This window comes from Urocitellus parryii, chromosome 5, assembly GCF_045843805.1.
Source record: "Urocitellus parryii isolate mUroPar1 chromosome 5, mUroPar1.hap1, whole genome shotgun sequence".
Classification (NCBI taxonomy): domain Eukaryota; kingdom Metazoa; phylum Chordata; class Mammalia; order Rodentia; family Sciuridae; genus Urocitellus; species Urocitellus parryii.
In genome coordinates, this window is record NC_135535.1 from 24,538,265 (window position 1) to 24,559,377 (window position 21,113).

The 21,113-nt window shown below is 36.2% G+C and overlaps 1 protein-coding gene across 2 annotated transcripts in view; it reads left to right on the forward strand.

The window, feature by feature from the left end:
• The window catches only part of Ntn4 (netrin 4), a 105,181-nt gene that overhangs the window by 74,785 nt on the left and 9,283 nt on the right, over positions 1-21,113 (forward strand). Inside the window, exons 6-7 of one of the 2 annotated variants that reach the window (XM_026398102.2) lie at positions 9,979-10,192; positions 10,548-10,663. In XM_026398102.2, the coding sequence (XP_026253887.2) occupies positions 9,979-10,192; positions 10,548-10,663 (330 nt within the window). The remainder of the gene's footprint in view (positions 1-9,978; positions 10,193-10,547; positions 10,664-21,113) is intronic. The other variant, XM_026398105.2, reaches the window with a different exon arrangement.

The window sequence follows — 21,113 nt, forward strand, 5'->3', positions numbered from 1 at the left end:
TTTCGGTAAATGAAAGGTAAATTTTAATTTGAGATTACTTATTAGATTTATTCAAGAACAATTGTATTTGAAATTAAATACACTTTGACTCTGTGGAACTAGCTTATCACCGAGCACAATGTATATAACATTTCAAGGATCCATAGGAAAATGTTCCCTAGTGGTTAGTGAAGGGAAAACTCTATTTCATTTAACAAAGTGCAATTCATTTACAATGTGTTCTTTATTTTTTTATAGCTATTCATCCACTAGCAAAAATAGTTGACAGTAGATGGAAAGAAGAAAACACTATCAAAAAAAAAAAAATAGAAGCCTTCTTTTATCTACTGTTTAACTTCACACTTAATATATTCGTTAACAGTTCATAGTATCTCCTTTCTATTTGGAGCTGCATCTCAAAACCATCCCCTTCAAGTCCCATTCCTTCTAAGAACGTCAACAGACAGCTGGGCAGCTTTTGAAATGACTTTGCTATTAAAAATTCCCCATTAGAAATTCTGAAGGGCCTTGGCCTTTTCAGAAGAAAACAATGCTCGGAGCCTGGGAGGCGCTGCTGAGGGAGTGGCCACCGGTTAGTGGTGAAAGGTCTTGAACAGCTACTTCTTTCCCAGCTAAGGCCCTTGAACTTTGAGTTCTGTTTTTAGAAAAGCTAAATCAGGAGCAAATACTTTCAGAGTATTTTGCTCCTGAGTAGTTTTTACTAAGAGAAGAGCAAAAGTTAGAGCCGTCAGGTAATACTAAGGAGCACTGGTGATTAAAAAGAGGTAAGATGTTTGAGTTCAATTGATGGTTTCTAATAACAAGCTTGGTACCCTGCATCACTCTTAAAGTGAAAGGTGTGCACAGAGACTCCCAAAGTTCTAGTGAAAGTGGGGAGGCAGAACAAAGGCAGCAATGGTGTCCTTTGACTCTACCACTCAAAACTATAGCAATTTCATTGGAATAAAGCAAGCCATAATGGTTCCTGGTCACTTCCTACTTGTATTTACATAGTTACCTTCATGTGGGTAACCAGCTATGACTTTTCTCCTGCATTACGTTGCAGGGTAGCTCCCTGGAAGCAGCAAGATTATAGACCACACCTGACTTTTTCTAAATGATCTACAAAATGAGTAATGGCAGATCGGTTGTTGTTGTTGTTTTTAAGCAAAGTAAAAGAACATGTAAGAGGAGAGGAACTTAATTCTGAAGGACTTACGAGCAGAAAAGAAAGGCTTCCATTTGCCACCATATTCCTCCCAGATCCAAGGCAAAGAGACTCTTTGGAAAGCCAGTTAGATCATTAATTTCCTTAAAAACCAGCCCTAATCTGCAAATGAGGCCTTTAGTGCACTTTCCTCTTTGTTCTCAAGCATGCTGGACTAATCTAGCTCTGATACATGGTGCCCTTTAATTGTTTGTTTGCACATCTCTTTTTTCATCACACAAGAGAGATAACTCTTGGTATCTTCAGTCCTAGCATAGTTCATTTTTTTTTAAACATTTAACATTCAAAAGTTCTTTCTTTGGTAAAGGTATAAGTGAATGAGTAGATGGATGAATGGATGGACAGAAGGATAGATGGTGGCTATTTAAAAACTAATGTTTCATCCACATTCTATCAGTTCCTTTTTGAGCATTTGGTGCCACTAAATGCCTGATATATTGCTAAATACAAGCACTGTCTCATTCAATTCTCAAACAACCTAGTGACATGGGTATTGTTATTCTTTATCAACGAGAAAATTGGGAATGAGGAGATTCATTTCACAAAGCCTTATAAAGAACAAGCCTCAGAACCAGAATTTGAACTCATCTAGTCCAACTCCCAAACTTGTGCTGTTACTAACTTTATTTTATTGCCTCTGTTTTATTTTCTGTTTTCCTAAGGTATCATAAGGGCAATTTCCAAACCACTGGATTTATTATCAGCCTTTATGGTTGAAACAAATATTAGTTTTAGAGCCTAGAAACACACAAGATTGTTTGAAAATGTGTCCATCCATTTTTCATTAAAACGGTTGTGTTTGCTGTTAGAAGATCCTCCAGAGCAGCTTCCTGTTCTCTTTTCTGTAACTGCCCTATAGAAGGGCATTTCTTCTTACAATAGGTATATTGCTGCAAACATATATCCGTAGATCAAAGGTGCATCACATTCTGCAATTAGCTAAATTCATTGATTGACAGGAACTTCTAAAATCTTTGTACTCATTTCCTTTATCTTTTGTTTTGAAAGTTCTATATTGACACTTTAGATTTTCTTCCAATAGGACACCCTTGTAAATAATGTACTATGTAAAATAAGTCACTGACATTAATAAAGGACTACTTGTGACAATATTTAGGAATTAAAATAGCATTTGTAATAATTTCACTTTGCCACTATGGTTGTGATGTGAGCAGCTCAAGGTAAATAAGTGATTTGGGGGAATATAATGACTCCAATGTTGAATCATTTGCCACTTAGGTCACACAGCTCCTAAATAAATCTGGCTGTCACTGAAAGCACCATTTTGGCTTTTAAAGACAGTCTGCCATAGCCATATACACTAAAAATTATAATGGAGAAATAATTAAATTCAGAATGAAAATATAAGGTGGCTGTTCAGTCTTCGCTATTGGGGTTCATGTCTAACAAGATAAAGGACTGAACTCAAGGACTTGTGTCATTCTGGGTCATAACTTTGACATTAGTTATGAAAAAATAAGTGCTCAAGTTACATGCTAGAATCAACACTCAGTAAGAAATACGTGCTGGACAGTCAGAACTAAGCCCAAACCTAAGGAGATCCTTTTTCCTCCCAAACAAGAAGAAAATGTATTTTCATTCTGAAAAAAAAAAATAAGAAATATAGATTATATGTGTCAGATATTGACTATTTCCAAAATTCAGGAGTTAGGTATGTAAAGCAAGCCTTGGAGTGCAGTCTGAAAAAGTATGTCTTGAAAGGTATCAGAGCCTTCTGCCTGGAGCTAGTTCTGCATAGTTTCCAAGTGGTATTTTTATCTGGTAATTATGCAAAAAAGTCCCATTGACAGAAGTCCACAAGTACATGTGATAGAATCACATTTTCCTCTGGCCATTCCTGAAAAGTATGTGTGTTTTAAAATACAGGGTAATACAGAGAGGTCAATTTCTAGAAAAGCTCAAATTTTCCAGTAGATGAAAATGTAATGGTGGTATAATACCATAGATTGCTGTGATAAGGGGTCCTACAGCATCCTTCACCTGGCTGAATCTCCCTATCTGCTGTCAACCAAATCAACTTAAATGAGTGATACAGTAACTTTTGTTTTAGTCATGTCAAAATGAAGAAAGCATTATACTTTTACATGGAATTTCATTTAATGTCATTTCTACAGTTTTGCAGTTAGAAGTTTTTTATATTCACTTAACATATATTATATAAGTCCTCCTAATTATTTAATTAAAAAATGAGAGACAAATCAAAGAAAGTGTCCTCAAAATGAAACAACTGAAAAAATATTAGGGGATTTAATTTAGAAACAATTAACCCCAACTGCATGAATTTAAATAAAGCCATTCTCTTGAGAATGTTGTATCAGCAAAAATCTTTACTTCTCTCCATGTATTAGGTAAAAATTTTTAAATACCCATCTAAACTATGGCTCTATTTGAAGGGCCAAGATTCTGTCATTTAAATATGACCCCTAGTAAATAATTGCTCAGTACTTATCACATTGTAACTGCTCATTAAATGCTTGGTGAGTGAATGGTTAAATGCTGCCTTACACAAACTCACACACTATTAAGTCTTTCAAACTGTGTCTTTTATGTTTTCCTCCATTGTTCTTTGAAAAGAGTATTCATCATTGCTTTTTAATTCAATTTAATGGCCATTTTTTGAGCATCCATAATGTACCATTTGGAATTCTTATTGCGTGCTATAGACATACACTATCTCTCAGTTAATCTTCATATAACCCGGTAAAATAAAAGGGGGAGACTCAGGTAAAAAAGGAGCACTGCAGGGCATAGTTGAATGTGGGTGGGAGCTTATAGACTGGCTTGACAGAGAAAGAAAAGAAAACACCTAGTGTCTGCAATGCAAAGAGTGTGATCAGAGATTAAAGAAGAAATGCTATTTTTAAGGCACTGGAGGGCTTCAAAGAAAGGATATATTAGATTCAATTATGTTAGAATAAAGAATGACTTCTAAAAGATGGTAAGCCTGTCCCACTGGGGAAGGAAGGGGGCTGCACCTCACTTCTCTCTTCTGAATATTGATATATTTCCATTTCAAAAGTTTAACAAGAAATATGTCATCAGAGCTCCTACACTGAGCACTCTCACCCCACAAATGGTTGAACTGGGGCAACTCTTAGGAATGACATTTGAGATAGATCTGGAAAGATGTATGGAATTTCAACAGATGGATATGGGAAGAAAAATTTCCCTACAAAAATTAATAAAGAAACAGGAAAGTTGGGGTATGTCTAGAAATTCAATTAGATAAGGACCATATGCAAGAGAGTTATGAAAGGCTCAGACTGAAAAAGTAAAACAGGGCCATAGTATGAAGCATCTGAAATGTTTGGCGAAGCAGCGATTGCATTTTGTAAACTACAAATACTTCATAAGCATGGAATTATTATTATCAACTAGCATTTCTTAATTGAGTGGGTAAATAAATGAGTGAACATGAAATTCTTCCCCAAAAGATAATATACACCTTTCACCAAAAAAAGCAACATTTCATGCTCTGTCATAGTGGTTCTCAACCAAGGAGAGCACATGGAGGGTTGGGATGGAAGTTTACACACAGAAAAGAATTTTTGCAAACTTCACACAGTATTACTGGTTTGAGAATCACTGCTCTACTGACTCTTTGTTAAAAGTTGAAAGAGAGATCTACACAAAGTAGCATGCCATCAGGGCCTATAAGTATAGGAAAAGCCGAAAAGTTTCCAGCTTCCTGTTCTCAGAAAAGTCACCAGTGACCTCGTGATGGACAGTGTTACTGGCCTATTATCAATTGTATGTGACTCAGGCATTCTACATTGTTGGACACTGCTAGCCACTTGAAACTTTCTAATCCTTTGTTTCCATAACAATGCTGTCTTTAATTTTTCCTCCCTCTCTATCTGGTGCCTAACAATCTGTTTCAGAAGTTCTTACTCATGTAACCAAGTACACTCTGTGGATGTCCTCCAGTAACCTATTCTTGATTGTCTTCTTATTCTATACATTATCCCTGCAATGTCTCATCTAACCCTCCCAGTTTCAACTACCATTGACTGGTAACTCTCAAAAGTATTTTTTATGATTCCCAACTTTTCTTCTAAGTCTCAGATCATGTCTAGTTGCCCATTATAATGTATTAGCATATCCTTCAAGCATCTTCAAGTTGGTATGTTTGACCCTGAACTCCTTCTTTTCTCCCTTCCTTCCAAACCACTCCCTTCTGAATGTGGATCCATCTCAACCTTCTCAAGCCCTAATTCCAAATCTTTATAAATAGTGTCATTATCCATTCAGTTTTATAGACTAGAAATTCTAAAATCTGCCTCAACTTGTTTGTCCCTTAAAGATTTATTCTTCCTCGTCTGGATAGTCCCCAAATCCTTTATATCTTTAAAAAAAAAAAAAAGTTTTTCATATGCAAACTTCTCTCCCATTCCCACACCTCCACACCTCCTTTCCTTGCTATCATTTCCCTGGCTTTCCTGCCACTGGTATAGTCTATACAAAGCTACCAAATTGTATGTCAAAAATAAATCCTAATCACATCATGATTCTGCTTTAAAATGTCCCATGGTTCATTAGGCCCACAGGACAAAATTCATCTTCTTGGCATAGGACCTTCCACAATCTGGAATCCCAACCCCAGTCCAACCTATTCTACCGCTTTCCACTCGGCTCATCTCCCTTCCACTGCTTTCTGTTCACGCACACTCCAGCTACACTAAGCTCCTCACATTCCCCATGCTATTTCACATGATTCCCACGGCCTGGACTGTGCTTCAGGTCAATTCCACAAATGCTTATTTGAGCATCTACTATGTACTGGACACTGTTCTAAACCTCAAAAACAAAAATAAGAAGATAAAGATCCCCCTTCATTTCAATTGACTATCTACAAATTTAATTGGAAAATCAATTTTGGGGACAAATGTAACATTATATTATATTTCTATATATAGAAAACAATGATAAAAGTATTCAGAAAATCTAAGATGGGTAGTGCTGATGGTATAAACATATTTTTAGATTAAAAAAAACTGTAAATTGAGGCCACATTCTCTTGCAGTGGCATATATCTGATCCTTCCATAGTGAAACGTGTCTAATGTAATCAGCATTCTACCAACTGGCTAGCTAAATGGGACAACATCAGCACAGTGCTTGGTCAACTTTGTTTTCTGTTGAATCTGCTCAAAGCCCTTTTTTTGTTTCATGATCTCCTTGAGAAAACCAGGATATTTGAGTTAACAAATTTTCTGGGTAAATTATCTTATCCACCTGATGTAAAGAACATTATGAAGTGTATGTTTTGTGATAAGCGCTTACATTTTTCACAAAGGGTATATTCTTATATCTCTTCCCTAAATACTGACATCATCCATTCCTTTCTCCCTCCCAAACTTCTAACTGTAACAGAAATACATCTTATACCTTTAAAACACAAGGAATCTAATTTTGCATATTATTATGATTAGTTTTTTCCCAATAAATATGAGAAGAAAAAGAAAAAGACCCCTCTGTCAGTGATTCAGAGCCCAGTTCTAAGGATGACAGGTATATTAACAAATAAAAATAATGAATTGTGATGCACAAAAATTAGAAATATATACAAAGAACAGAGGCAGCATAGAGGAGAGAGTGGATAACTGGAGGAGCAGGACGAGAAAGCATGTCAGGATCTGGATAGACAAGATGAGAAAAGCATCGCAGGCAAGGCCAAGGGCACCCAGGGTCCACGAGTCAGTGAGAGTTTCACCATCACACAGAAACATGAAACACAACGGGGTGAACTATACCTAAAAATGACTAAGATGATAAATTTTATGGTGTTTAATCACAATTAACTATGATTTTTTTTGAAAGCACAATGAGTAAAGCCAGAATGAGCAGCTTCCTACTTTCCCCACCTTTTCAACTCAGACAAAACTCCTTTTTATCTGTTAGATCTGGCTCATTATCCAACACCCCGCTCTGTGTATCCTCAGGATTCCCTCTGATGGCTTGGCTGTGCTCCCAAAGCACCTTACTCGTACCTCTATTTAGAACATCACAGCGTATGGAAGTTCTAGTATAGTTTTCTGCTTTCCCCACAAGACCATGAGTTCCTTGGGAGCTAGCACCATACCTCACACAAATACAGATCCCATACCTCTGTAAGAATCTCTTTTGCACTAATTAGTTAATTTACTATTGATAAACTCTATTTGCCAGACACCACACTACCAGCTGTGTATACCTGTTCTTCTTTCTTACAGCTTTATGAAGATAGACATATTTTTATTTCCATTTTTACAGACAAGGAAATGGGATGGGAGGCTAGGTGATTTGCCAAAGGTCATACAGTTGGATAGTGGGGAAATGAAGACAAGCTGACATTTTAATAACAAAATAACAAGTAAATGAAGTTCCAAAGATATGGCAGAGAATTGACCTATTCCATATCAGACACCGTGTTATATGCCTTGCTGATGCAGTTTCATTTAAAATAACTTCAACCTAGCTGGGCATGGTGGCACAGGCCTGTGATCTCAGCAGCTCTGGAGGCTGAGGCAGGAGGATTTTGAGTTTAAAGCCAGTCTCAGCAAAAGTGAGGTGCTAAACAACTAAGTGAGATCCTGTCTCTAAACAAATACAAAATAGGACTGGGGATGTGGCTAAGTGGTCTAGTGTCCCTGAGTTCATCCCTGGTACCAAAAAATAAAACTTCAACGTCATGAAATCTCCATAAGAAATAAACATCACAGTAAAGAAACCAATGTTCATGAGGCAGAGTGGTGCACGCATGTAATTCAAGAGACTCAGGAGGCTGACACAGGAGGATCTCAATTTCAAAGCCAGCCTCATCAACTTGGTGAGACCCTGTCTCAAAATTTTAAAAAAGTTTTTTTTTTTAATTTTTTTAAAGAGCTAAAGGTATGGTTTGATGGTTAAGTACCTCTGGGTTCAATCTCTGGAACCAAAAAAAGAAACCAAGTTTCAGGACAGTTAAATTTTTGACCAAAATCACAGACTAGTGGGCAGCAGCATCATTAGCTGAAATCCCTCCCAGCATTTCTCATTTGATCTTTGGAGGAAGGAGTGAAAAGATGAAAATAAAGAAATTTTTAAAGTAAAGTAAAGATCATCTAGAGGACCTTGTTAATGCACCAGAATCATCAGACTAAGTGGGAAGGGTGAATGGAAGAGCCTAGGGAAGTTCTGTGTTAGTCACTATGAGGAATATTAAAGAAAAAAAAATCAATGGGGGTTCTGGGGGCTGGAGTTGTGGCTCAGGGGTGTAGCACTTGCCTCTCACAAGTGAGGAGGCACTGGGTTCAATCCTCAGCACCACATAAAAATAAAATAAATAAAATAAAGGCATTGTGTCCATGTACATCTAAAAAAAATCAAAACTAGGTAAAATTGAATAGAGTTGATGAGTATTACTTAGGGGACCCACCTGAAGTTAAGGTACATGAATTTGTGATGAACTCAATAAGAACAGAGATAGATATTTTATTTATATACGTGTGTGTGTGTGTGTGTGTGTGTGTGTGTGTGTGTATTATTTCTGCTATCCCAGCAGAAAAGAAATACTGTGGATTGTCAATCTGTGAGCAGAAGGTAATTCTGGGAGTAGGAGAGGGTTGAGGAGAAGGATTTGCTGAATTGTCTGAATACAGATTTTACTCTGAGGAACTAGATTTAACCCCACTCAGGTTAAACCCAACTTTCCTCCATCACCAAACCCAAATCTTCTCTGCTATATGAGTCTGGACAACTCACCTATTTATCTGGTGACACTGTCAATTCATGTCCACTAACCTTGAAGGCCTTACTGCCTGCTGCCTGACAACTAATGATACTTCACTTCCTAAGTCTCTCACTCTCCCACTCTTCATATTTCCATCATCTCTCTCACCTGATGGTGACCTTGCTTCCTATTTTATCCCAAAACCAAGCCATCAGAAGAAAAGTCCCACCAGCTGCCACCCCTGTGATTATGTGCTCTGCCTTCCACCTGTGTCTGTGAACTGATCGTGCTCCTACCTGAGACCAGCACCTCTTCTACTTCAGATCCTGTCCCTCCTTCTCTACTCAAGCATCCCTCCAACAATTCTCCCATCTCTCTTTTCGTTATCAGTTTTCCCCTTTCTACTGGATCATTCCCTTCAAGGTCAAACATCACATATGCTGTGATTTCTCCCATTTTAAAACAAAACAAACAAAATCCTACTCTTCCACTTGAGTTTGTATCCCTACCCAGCTTTAGATACCACCTTATTTCTGTGCCAAAAGATCTGTTATCATGCTCAGAATCCTCCATTCCCATTCTCTTCTGAGTCCTCTTTAATTATATTCCTGACTCACTGTTATACTGAAATGGTTCCTATGAAAGATATCAATGGCCTTCATGTTGCTAAATGCAACAGTCCATTCCCATTCCTCATCTTTGATCTATCAGCATTTGACACAGTTGAGGCTTAACTTCGTTTGGCTTCTAAAACATCATATACTCCTTCTGTATATGATTTGAAATGCTCCTTCTATCTCCTTTGCTGGTTCATCCTCATCACCGAAACCAAACAGCATTCTTATGTAATGACTTCAGTTTTAGAATAAATTATGTTCTTTTTGCAGCTGACATGCTTTTCTGATTTTATCTTGCTTAGCTATAATTTAATTAATTCTCATTCTCTGAGCATACACCAACTGACTAAAGGAGGAGTTTCAGAAAGGTGAGGTATAGTGAAGGGAAGCCATTTTGGAATTGCTGAGCCTAATCATCAGTCCTCTGTGTCCTCTCTGTTGTAGTGTGTTCCTGCCATCCAGTTGGATCAGCTATCCTTCCTTTCAGCTCAGTGACCTTCTGTGATCCCAGCAATGGTGACTGCCCTTGCAAGCCTGGGGTGGCAGGGCCACACTGTGACAGGTGTATGGTGGGATACTGGGGCTTCGGAGCCTACGGCTGCAGACCTTGTGACTGCGCGGGAAGCTGCGACCCTCTCACAGGGGACTGCATCAGCAGGTGAATGTGCATGGTACTTGCTCTCATCTATGTGTATTTCAGATTCTTTCAAAGATCTGGTAGTGATCTGGAAAATCTTGGATGCCATTAGCAAAGATATATTTGCACATATAGTTAAAGAATTTTGATCACATTGCAGAGCCAAGTAATTTATTCTTGCAAGACTAGAGATCATCTAGTCCATTTTGCAAGATAAATTATTCTTCACTATAGTTTCTTAAAACACTTTTGCATCCTAGAAAGTGAGAGTATGGAAAGACAATGATAAGGTTGGAATCTCTATGTATAGATTCATTTCCACTCAAGTTCTGAAAAATTGCTTTATAAGTTCTTCATTGTTCTCTGTTTTATTAAGCAGCACAGACATAGACTGGTATCATGAAGTTCCTGACTTCCATTCCATGGATAATAAGAGCGAGCCAACCTGGGAGTGGGAGGATGAGCAAGGATTTTCTGCACTTCGACACTCAGGTGAGACAGATATAACTTGATATCATATTTCCAGGTCTGGTCTTGAGTAATCATGAATGTAACAAACCAGGGACAGCTTTTGGATCCTGTGAAGAGAGCTCTTTAGTTTTATGGTTTAATACAGCAGTGACTCCCATAGTATGAAACTGAAATTTTTCTGAGAGGTATTTTAACAAACCTGTTTCTGTTCTGTTAGGATAACATATCTAGTTAGTACAGAAAATGTGGATAATGTAAAACATCAGAGTAAATGGGAAAAAATCATCCTAGGTCTCATTATCACACTGTGAAGACTTTGGGGTATTTCCCTCTACAGCCTAATGTTCTTCATAGTTAAGAGATAACTGAATAGATCTGGAAATGTACAGATCCATTTAAAGGAAAAAGTATTCTTACAGACTAGTCTAATATGTTCAAAGCAAAAGCTACATGTGAAATCCTTATATTTATAGTCTTTTTACAACTATAAAACAAAAGTAATTTTACAAGGTAAATATAAGCCAAGTAATAACATAAATAAAATTGCTGTTAATTAAATATGAAAAATGATTTTTGTTGTCCATTCTGATTCTTTAAGTTTGTCAAATCTATACTATTTCCTCTGACTTAATTGTCCTATGATATTTTTCCATTCCTTCTTTTCATGAGCTTGCTGTGACATAGGTTTTTTTTTCACCCTGGTTGTAGGATTTCTTTTCTTTTTTTTAATTGATTTTATTTTTTAAATACATGACAGTGGAATGCATTACAATTCTTATTACATATATATACCACAACTTTTCATATCTCTGTCTGTATATAAAGTAGGTTGACACCCAAATAGTGTCTTTATACATGTACTTTGGATAATGATGTCCATACTTCCTTCCTGTGTTCATCCTGTCTCAGTCTTCTCTTATAGAAAATCAAGTGATTTTATTTAGCACCAAATTGCTCATTTAACACAGTTTCAAATGTGGACCAGGAAGCCAGTGTGGCTGGAGCAGAGAATGCCAGGAGGATAGTAAAAGAGAGAGAGTGGAGATTATATAGGCAACTGGAAGGATTTGGGCTTTTACCTAGAGTAAGGAGGGGTGTTTTATTTTTAGTTGTGGATGAACCTTTATTTATTTTTATTTATTTATATGTGGTGCTGAGGATCGAACCCAGTGCCTCACACATGCTAGGCAAGCACTCTGCCACTGAGCTAAAGCCCCAGACCCCTTTAGAGGGTTTCAACCTCTGATAGGGCATTTGAGATAACACCAGTTGGCACAGATGATCTTTTCCTTTGTCATATTCAGCATTGTGGATGCAGGCATAAGCAAAAAATTGGATTTAATCTGGGTTGAGGTTTTTCCAAGCAAGAATGAAGCAACAGAGGGCAATGATTACTCATGGAATAAAAGCTGGATAAGAAAGGATATGAGGGTGAAAAGAGGTTGGGTCAAGAGATTGAAGGGTTTCAAAGGATTGTTGGTGCTGGAAGCATGCTAAAGGATAGGATGTAGAGGTCATCTAAGAAGGGGATGCTTGAAATTGAAACTCAGAATGATAATGAAAATGTCTAAGACATAGTCATGGGAGAAGCTGGGGCCATTGTTTGTAATGCCACCTCCTGTATTGTTTCATATATGTATAAATCCATATATTGTCTATCATGTTTCATAAGCCAAGTACCACAATGCCTTGTTACAGCTTTATAAGGAGCCCTGATTCTTGAAACTCCCTCATTTTGTTGTTCTCTCTTGAAATTATTTTAGCTGCTGGTTTGTTGCTTTTTCCTGTGAAATTCCAATTGAGCTTATTAAGCCCTACAAAAATCTCTGTTGAGATTCAGATTGCAATTTCACTGACATTTTTATAATATTAAGGAGATCCCAATGTGAATGTATCTTTCTATGTATTAAGGTCTTCTATAAGGCCTTTCATAACATTTTGTCACTTTTCTCCAAAAAGGCTTTGCATGTCTTTTATTAAATTTACTCCTAAATATATTTTAGATTTAATTGCTATTGAGAAATTGTTCTTTACTTGAACTTACAAAATATGATTAATATTTTAGGTGGTACCAGAGATTGAACTCAGGGGCACTCGACCACTGGGCCGCATCCCCAGCCCTATTTTGTATTTTATTTTGAAACAAGGTCTCACTTAGTTGCTTAGTGCCTCACCATTGCTGAGGTTGTCTTTGAACTCAAAATAGTCCTGCCTCAGCCACCTGAGCTGCTGGGATTAAGGCATGCATCACCACACCCAGCCTAAATTATTATTAATGATATAAAGGAATATCATTTATTTTTTGGATTTTGATCTTGTATCCAACAATCTTAATGAACCTGTTTACTAATCCAAATGGTTTATAGTTTATCTTGGATGTTTAAATGTAGACCATCATATCATTAGTAAATATGGACAGTTGTCTCACTTTTAGTTCATACACCTCATTTTTTCCCTTGCGCTTATTGCACTGGTGCCTCCAGTATAATATTTCCCAAATTTGATGCAAAAATTTTGAAAATTTCTCCAACATATTTGATGGTGATTTTTGATATGCTGCCTTTATCAGAAAAAGTCTTTCTCTTCTATTCCTAATTTTATTATTAGTGAGTTTTGTATTTGGCTGTCTTTTCTGTATCCTTTGAGAAAACCATATGGTTTTTCTTTTGTAATCTACTAATGTGAGGTTTAAAAATAAGATTTTTCCTATAGGAATGTGTATTTTGGAGGTGCTTGATCTCTCTACAAAGAAAAATTAGGAATTACTTTATTATAAAATGTTCCTAGAAGTCTTAATTGTTTATTTTTTTTTAAATACTGTAATGTTAGACTTGTGTGCATGGAAGTAATTAAGATACATCATTATTGTAGTTTAAAAGTTGCATATGATAAGACAGTTTTTGTTTTTACCAAATGGTCTATTCCCCATCCCAAGGCAAGCATGAATAAAATTAGGTTAAATGCAAATTTAAAAAAAAAAAGATTTTTTTCCTATATCAAGCTATTCTTTCGGTCTTAGGATAAGCCCTTTGGTCATGATATATTTTCATTCATACATTGCAGAGTTCAATCTGCAAGGATTTTTTGTTTTTTTAGTTTGTTTATTTGTTTAGAATTTTTCTATGTTTATAATTGATTGTTGGCCTATAACTTATGGTATCATACATCTGGATAAGTTAGAAGATCCTTCTACCATTATTTTTATCTATTATCTGCAATAATTTATATTGAAATACAGTCATGTGTCACTTAATTACAAGGATATATTGTGAGAAATTGCATTGTTGTGCACACATCATAAAATGTACTTACGTAAACTAAGATAGCTATGACTTAGTGGTATAATTTTATGGGACCAGCAGAGTGTATGCAATCCTTCATTGACAGAGACGTCATTATACAGTGCATGACTAGAATTATCTGCTTGAATGTTTGTTAGAACTTACTTACAAAACCATCTTGACATGGTGTTTGTGAGTAGAAGAAAATATTTAATTACTGATTGATTATCTTCAATGATTATTAATTATTTTAATATTGAGTTGGTTTTAATACTTAAAGTTTTCTATAAAAATATCAATTTTATTTAATTTTAAAAATCTTATTGATGCTGGGCACAGAGGTACATGCCTATAATTCCAGAGACTCAGGAGATTAATGCAGAGGGATCACAAATTCAAGGCCAGATAGCAACTTTGCAAGACTCCATCCCAAAAACTAAAAAGGGCTGACAAATACCTATACAAAAACAAAAAATAAAAAAAACTTATTGGTATAAAGTTAAACATAGTATGCACTTATAAGTTTTTAACTTTCTACTCAATTTGCAGTTAGTTTTCCTTTTAGTCCTTAACCTTCTTTCTGTATTTTGTTCTTATTGTCTTAATTGTCTTTACTGATCTTTTTTTTTAATTTTTATGTTATATATGACTATGATTACAATTCATATTACACATATAGAGCACAATTTTTCACATTGTACATAAAGTAGAGTCACACTATTCATGTCTTCATACTTCATGACTTAGGATAGTGATATCCATCTCATTCCACCTTCTTTCCTACCCTTATGCCCCATCCTTTCCCCTCCCTCGCTTTGTCCTATCTAGAGTTCATCTAATTCTTCCCTGCTCCTCCAACCCCAACCCCATTATGAATCAGCATCCTTGAATCAGAAAAAACATTTGGCATGTGTTTTGGGGGGATTTGCTAACTTCAGTTAGCATTATATTCTCCAACTCCATCCATTTACCTGCAAATACCATGATTTTATTTTCTTTTAATGCTGAATGATATTCCATTTTGTATATATACCACATTTTCTACTGAAGGGCATCTAGGTTGGTTCCACAGTTTAGCTATTGTGAATTGTCACGCTATAAACATTGATGTGGCTGTGTCTCTGTAGTATGCTGTTTTTAAGTCCTTTAGGTATAGACCAAGGAGTGGGATAGCTAGGTCAAATGGTGGTTCTATTCCCAGTTTTCCAAGAATTCTCCATAATGCTTTCCATATTGGGTACATCAATTTGCAGTTCTACCAGCAATGTATGAGTGTGCCTTTACCCCCACATCCTCGCCAACACTTATTGTTGTTTGTATTCTTGATAGCTGCCATTCTGACTGGAGTGAGATGAAATCTTAGAGTAGTTTTGATTTTCATTTCTCTAATTGCTAGAGATGTTGAACAATTTTTTCATATATTTGTGGTTGATTGTATAACATTACTGATCTTAATTTGCTTTTCAAAGAACAACTTTTGGTTAAGTTGACTGATTCTATTTAATTTTTCTTTATTTTACTAATTTCTGATCTTATTGTTTTCTTTTCTAGCTTTGTTGGTTCAATGATTAACTTATTTATTTTAATAATTTTTTAACAAGCTCTTTTAAGGTTATAAATTTCCTAATAAGCTCTCTTTTGCTGAATCCTACTAGATTTTATAGACAGTGTTTTCATTATGATTCAGTTCTAAATTTTCTATAATTCCCATTAAGAATTCCTTGTTAACCCACTGAGTTACTAGAACCTATACTTCATTGATCAAATGTAGGGATTTAAAAAATAAAAACACACAAAACAACTTTTTCTTGATGATCTCTAATCTAATTTCATTATATTGTATCAGCTCTTTCAAAACAAGGAAGGCAACCTGAATCTGTTTCTGGGTTACTTTCAGAACTAGCGAGTTTGCAGAGCTCGGTGCTAGACAAAATGGAAAGCTTCTTGTTCAAAAATGGCAAAGAATGTCAAGGTGCCACCACAGAGCTTTCCATCAAGCACAAAGCCTTTCTCAGCCCAAGGCCCCATGCCTGGAAGCCAACCCTGCCAGCTTACCTACATCCGCAGCTTGCTAAAAACAAAAATCCCAGCTCATTAACAACCATCATTTGGTTTTAGGTTTTGGTTGTGGCTTTTTCCCCAAGCTCCCTCCTTCATTTAGCAAGGAGAAACTTATCCAATCTGTCTCTAAAAGGTGATCCTCACTGTTGTCCCTTCTTAGTCCCCTTAACCCCTCAGGATCTGAACTCCTGATCACAGCTGCCTGATTCTGAAACCAGATCTGAAAGATCTAAGATATCAGGCCTCTCTCGATTGGCACATTCATTCATTTCTAATCCTCAGCAATAGGCATCTGGTTTTTGACACAGGCTGTTTTCTCTTTTGTCTAACATTGCTGTAGGTTTACAGTTGAGGATGTATTCAAGTATGAACTTACAAAACTGTATTGTCTATAATAATTTCCCCCCAATTTTTTATTATGAAAATGTTCAAACATACAGAAAGGTTTGAATAGTCACTTATCCATATATCCACACCTCTATTCTGATCCATCCTCTAATCTATATTTTAGATCAGGAAGAAACCACCCAAATTGGAGAAACACTAATATTTGCATTTCTGGTTCTTTTACCTAACTTAATATTATGATAATTTTCCTAATGGTTTCATTTTAATTTGATGATCTCTAATCTAATTTAGTAACAAGAAAGAAGGTGAGAAAGATAAGATTACATGAAGTTGCCACATTTCCACATTTATCTTTTAAGCATCTGGAAAAGAAAACAAATCTTTCCTATGAGTTTTTTTTTTTTTTGCCTTAATGTTACATAGTCTGAATTTTACAACTTTAATAGTCACTTTTACAAGTTTTCATTCTCTTTTCTAATACAGTGACTTTTTATAATTCTCCAACTTGGTCTGCTAGGTCAAATTTGTAATAATCAGGTCTTTAGGACTATCAGACATTCACTGAGCCCATGATGCTTGCTATTAGGGAGCTTATTATTATGAATCTAGTCTTGGAAGTAACCCAGAAACAGATCTGGGCTGCCTTCCTTGTTTTCAGATAGTTTATATAATATAATAAAATTAGATTAGAGATCGTCAAGAAAAAGTTTTGTTGTTGTTTTTAAATCCCTACATTTGAGCAATTAAGTACATGTTCTAGCATATAAAGTGGCTGGCACCAGAATGACTCCAGACCCTCATGTCCACCACAGATGTGAGGTCCGTGATGTCCCCAGAGAGCCTGTAGGATTCATCCATATGAGCCCCAGGTGCAGGGAGACTTTGTTCAGTTTCCTGTTAAACAACACATTCCCACTGGGTATAGGATAGTGATCCTGGCACTTTTTTCTTAATCACTTAATTTTAAAAGTCTGTCTTCAAATTTAGGTGCCTGCATGCCTACGATCTACCATAAGTTTCCATAAAAAGCTTTCAACTAGAAGTATAAGGCACTATTCCAACAAAATACCCTTACTTCTTAAGTTCTTTCTTCTCTTTCTTTTTTCTTGTTTCTTTTTGGTGGTGCTGGGGACAAAACCCAAGGCCTGCATATGCTAGGCAAGTGCTCTCCCACTGCATGACATCTTCAGTCCCTTAATACCCTTAATTTCTACCACTTCTCGTGAGGTAAAGAACACCAGATATAAAATTTCACTTCCTAATACCAAAACTGGTTTTAAATAGTGCCATGGACTTGTAAATAATGCTCATTTTTCAAAATGTTCTAGTAACTAGGTTAATTCAATTTTTAAAAATTGTATTGGTGCTGGGTACAGTGGCACATACCTATAATCCCACCAACTCGGGAAGCTAAGGTAGGGGGAATCACAAATTCAAGGCCAGACTGGTCAGCTTTGCAAGACTCCATCTAGTAACCTAGTTACTAGAACATTTTGAAACTAAACAGGTTTTTCTCTCCTTCCAGATTCACATTTGGAAAATATATTGGGGCTGAAGCCTGACCAACAAATTTTAATGTTTGAGCTCTAAGCATATGAAAAAGGAGTATTATTAGGCAGACAAAGATCTTCAAATAACTGATGTGATTCAGCAATCTGTATACGGGGTAAAATTGGGAGTTCATAACCCACTTGAACCAAACCGTGTAATATGATGTATTAAGAACTATGTAATATTTTGAAAGACCAATAATAATAAATAAATAAATAAATAAATAAATAAATAAATAAATAAATAAAAAGATCTTCAAATAATTCTAAAAGGCTGAAAGACTAAAGAGGAGAGCATTGCATTGAGGAATAGTATATGCCATTTGGAGTTCCACTCCAAATAATTTTATATATTTTTTTATTTATGCAGTTCTGAAGATGGAACCCAGGGCCTCATACACACTAGACAAGTGCTCTACCACTGAGCTACACCCCCAGCCCTCCATTAGGTTTTTATAGTGTGGTAGTTACTATACTTTCCTGTTTGGGTAGATTTATAGAAGGCCATGAGCTATTTCACTTAGGTTACTACAACTTGTGCATGAGTAAAACTCTACTATGTTGAGATTATAAGCAATATTATTTTACAGATCACAGCAGCTGATCTGAGCACCTTTGACTTCTCTTTTCCACTATTTCATTCCACCGTGATTTTCCACTTGTAAACTCATTCTCTGATTTTGTTGGCAGCTTTAGCCACAGTGGAGAGGCCAATGTTTTCCACGTCACTCAATCTACCTGGTTTCACTAGAATCATCCTCTCACTTCTACCTTTCAAATCTCTAATTCATTATATTCCCCCTTGTACTAGACCTCTGCTGCTTCTATCTGATCAGATCCATTTTCCTTTGTTTCCTGCTATTTGGGGGTGGGGGAGCAGCTCCACACAGTTTTCCTATGGGAAGCAGCCCTTTCTACGTCTGTCTTGGAGAAGCCAATCAGATGTTCTCTCTCTGGAATTTAAGTCTAGACCTAAAAGTGGCAAAGCTGAAAGTGGTTAGACTTCATAAAGCCAGTGATGAAGCTATAAGAGAATACCCAGGAGTCCATACTGACTGGATCTCCAGTGCTTTTCTGATTCCTGATCTTTCTGAGTTCTGTTTCTCCCTTCTGTGAGCTATTCCACATTCTTTCAATAAGTCAGGAAACTGTTACATAAACCTTTGAATTAGAGTCCCTTGAAATTCTAATTTCCCCAGTTCTGTTGATACTACAATTCCTTTTTACCTTAGCTGAAAGCTTCATTTAATGAAATTCTTCTTACCCTTGCCTCCTTCCTCTTCCTTGTACTGGGGATTGAACCCCGGGCAGTACACATTCTAGCCAAGTGCTCTATCCCTAAACTATACTACCAGGCCCTGAAGTTCTTTTTTTTTTTTTTTCTTCCTTTTCCCTGGCCCTCATCCAACCCATTGTCAAGATTTGCAAACCCCAATTCTGCAGCATCCTTGATGCTTCTTCCTTTTGTGACCCATAGCCACCTCTCTAGTTAGACCCACATTACATAGGACTTAGAGGGACAATATAGTGAAAAGATCAGAGTTTTAGATTCTCCCCAAATGAGGCTTAAAATCTGGCTTTTCTACTTGTTAGCTATCCTGCCTGAGACAAGCTGATTAACTACTTCGAGCCTTCATATTCTTAATTCATTAATGCCTACCTCCATAAATAGGCATAAATATTAAGTAATTAGATCATACAGGTAAAGCTCCTCACATATTTATGACTTATAGTTGGCACTCAAATTAGTTATTGATGTTATTGTTATAATTGCTTTCACTAACTTTTAATTGATTCCTGCCTCCATTTACTCTCCCTTCCAATACTTCTGAGGAAGTAATATCAGATTAATTTTCATAGATATGTATTTTTTAAATTCATTTAACCTCTCTAAACAGATCCCCTGTATCTAACAAGTTAAAATCAGGGCCTAATTGGATGTCAATCAGGGCCTTCCCTCACACCTCTACTACTATTCTCAACTCAGCTAGTACTTAGAATAAATAGGACCACTGACCCTTCCACAAACACTCTATCCTCTCACGCTTACATTTCTTTGCTAACTCTTTCATCCCTATATTCTTATCAAATTTCTACCTGTTAAACTATTAAGTGAATAAATAAATGTAAAACAAAATAGTGCCTAGTAGAGTTCGGGGTATAGCTCAGTGGTATTGTGCTTGTCTACCAAGCACCAGGCCCTGGGTTCAATCTCCAGCACCGAAACAATAAGGAAAGTACCTGGCATAAGCACGCCACATCAGGAGTTAGCTGCTATCACCACTCAGTGCTAATAACTTATGAAGTGCATGACAGCAGGAGAGAAGGGGAGAGAAAAGGGGGCAACTATATCTGATCATTAAATCAGTTAAGATTGAAAATCATATCCTTTCTAGGTTCTAGGAATATAAAGATGAATAGGACATAATCATTGTCCTCCAGGATCACTCTAAAGAGAATACAAACAGATAATGAGTATGCACATGCTCTATATGGGTCTCTGTACAGAGTACTTTGAAAATTCTACATAGCATGGCATTTCTCTCACACATTAGAATTGTAATAATTTTAGCTGTTGTGAGAAAATATCCCACTTTTTCTTCAAAGTCCATTTCAAATTTTTCTTCAGACACAAAACCTTTTCCCACTTTCCCAGACATATGTGACCCACTCAAGCAGACTATGCCTCTCATAGACCACTTACAGCTTTTTATACACTTGCTTTATTCACTTCACTGAATTGTCATCATTAAGGCAAGAATTGTATCTTGCTCATCTTTATGTGCTGATATATATGAAGGTTATATCAGGACTTGCATATCACAGGTGTTAAATTAATACTTTTTAAATTGGATGGTATTACCTTTAATGGACTATCCAATAATTTTATTTGACTTTTGTGGTCATGAACATTAATTATAGAAAATTGTTTTTTCTATAGGTTATCCATTTAATTGTTCTCTTTCATGAATACAGAATATTACCACTGGACATGGAATATTAACATATTGATATTAATATATTTACCATAGCACCAGTTACAAGTACTGAAATATGACACTGTTTCTACCTTCTATATTTTCTTAGGAAAATACTTTATTGGATGATAACTCATTCGATTCAGAAAGAGACTATTTCATGGTTGCTTAATATTTATGGGTTATGTTGCATGAATCACTCAAGGTTTAAAGGGTGTGTTTCCTGGATTTATTTGCTGATATGCATACACAC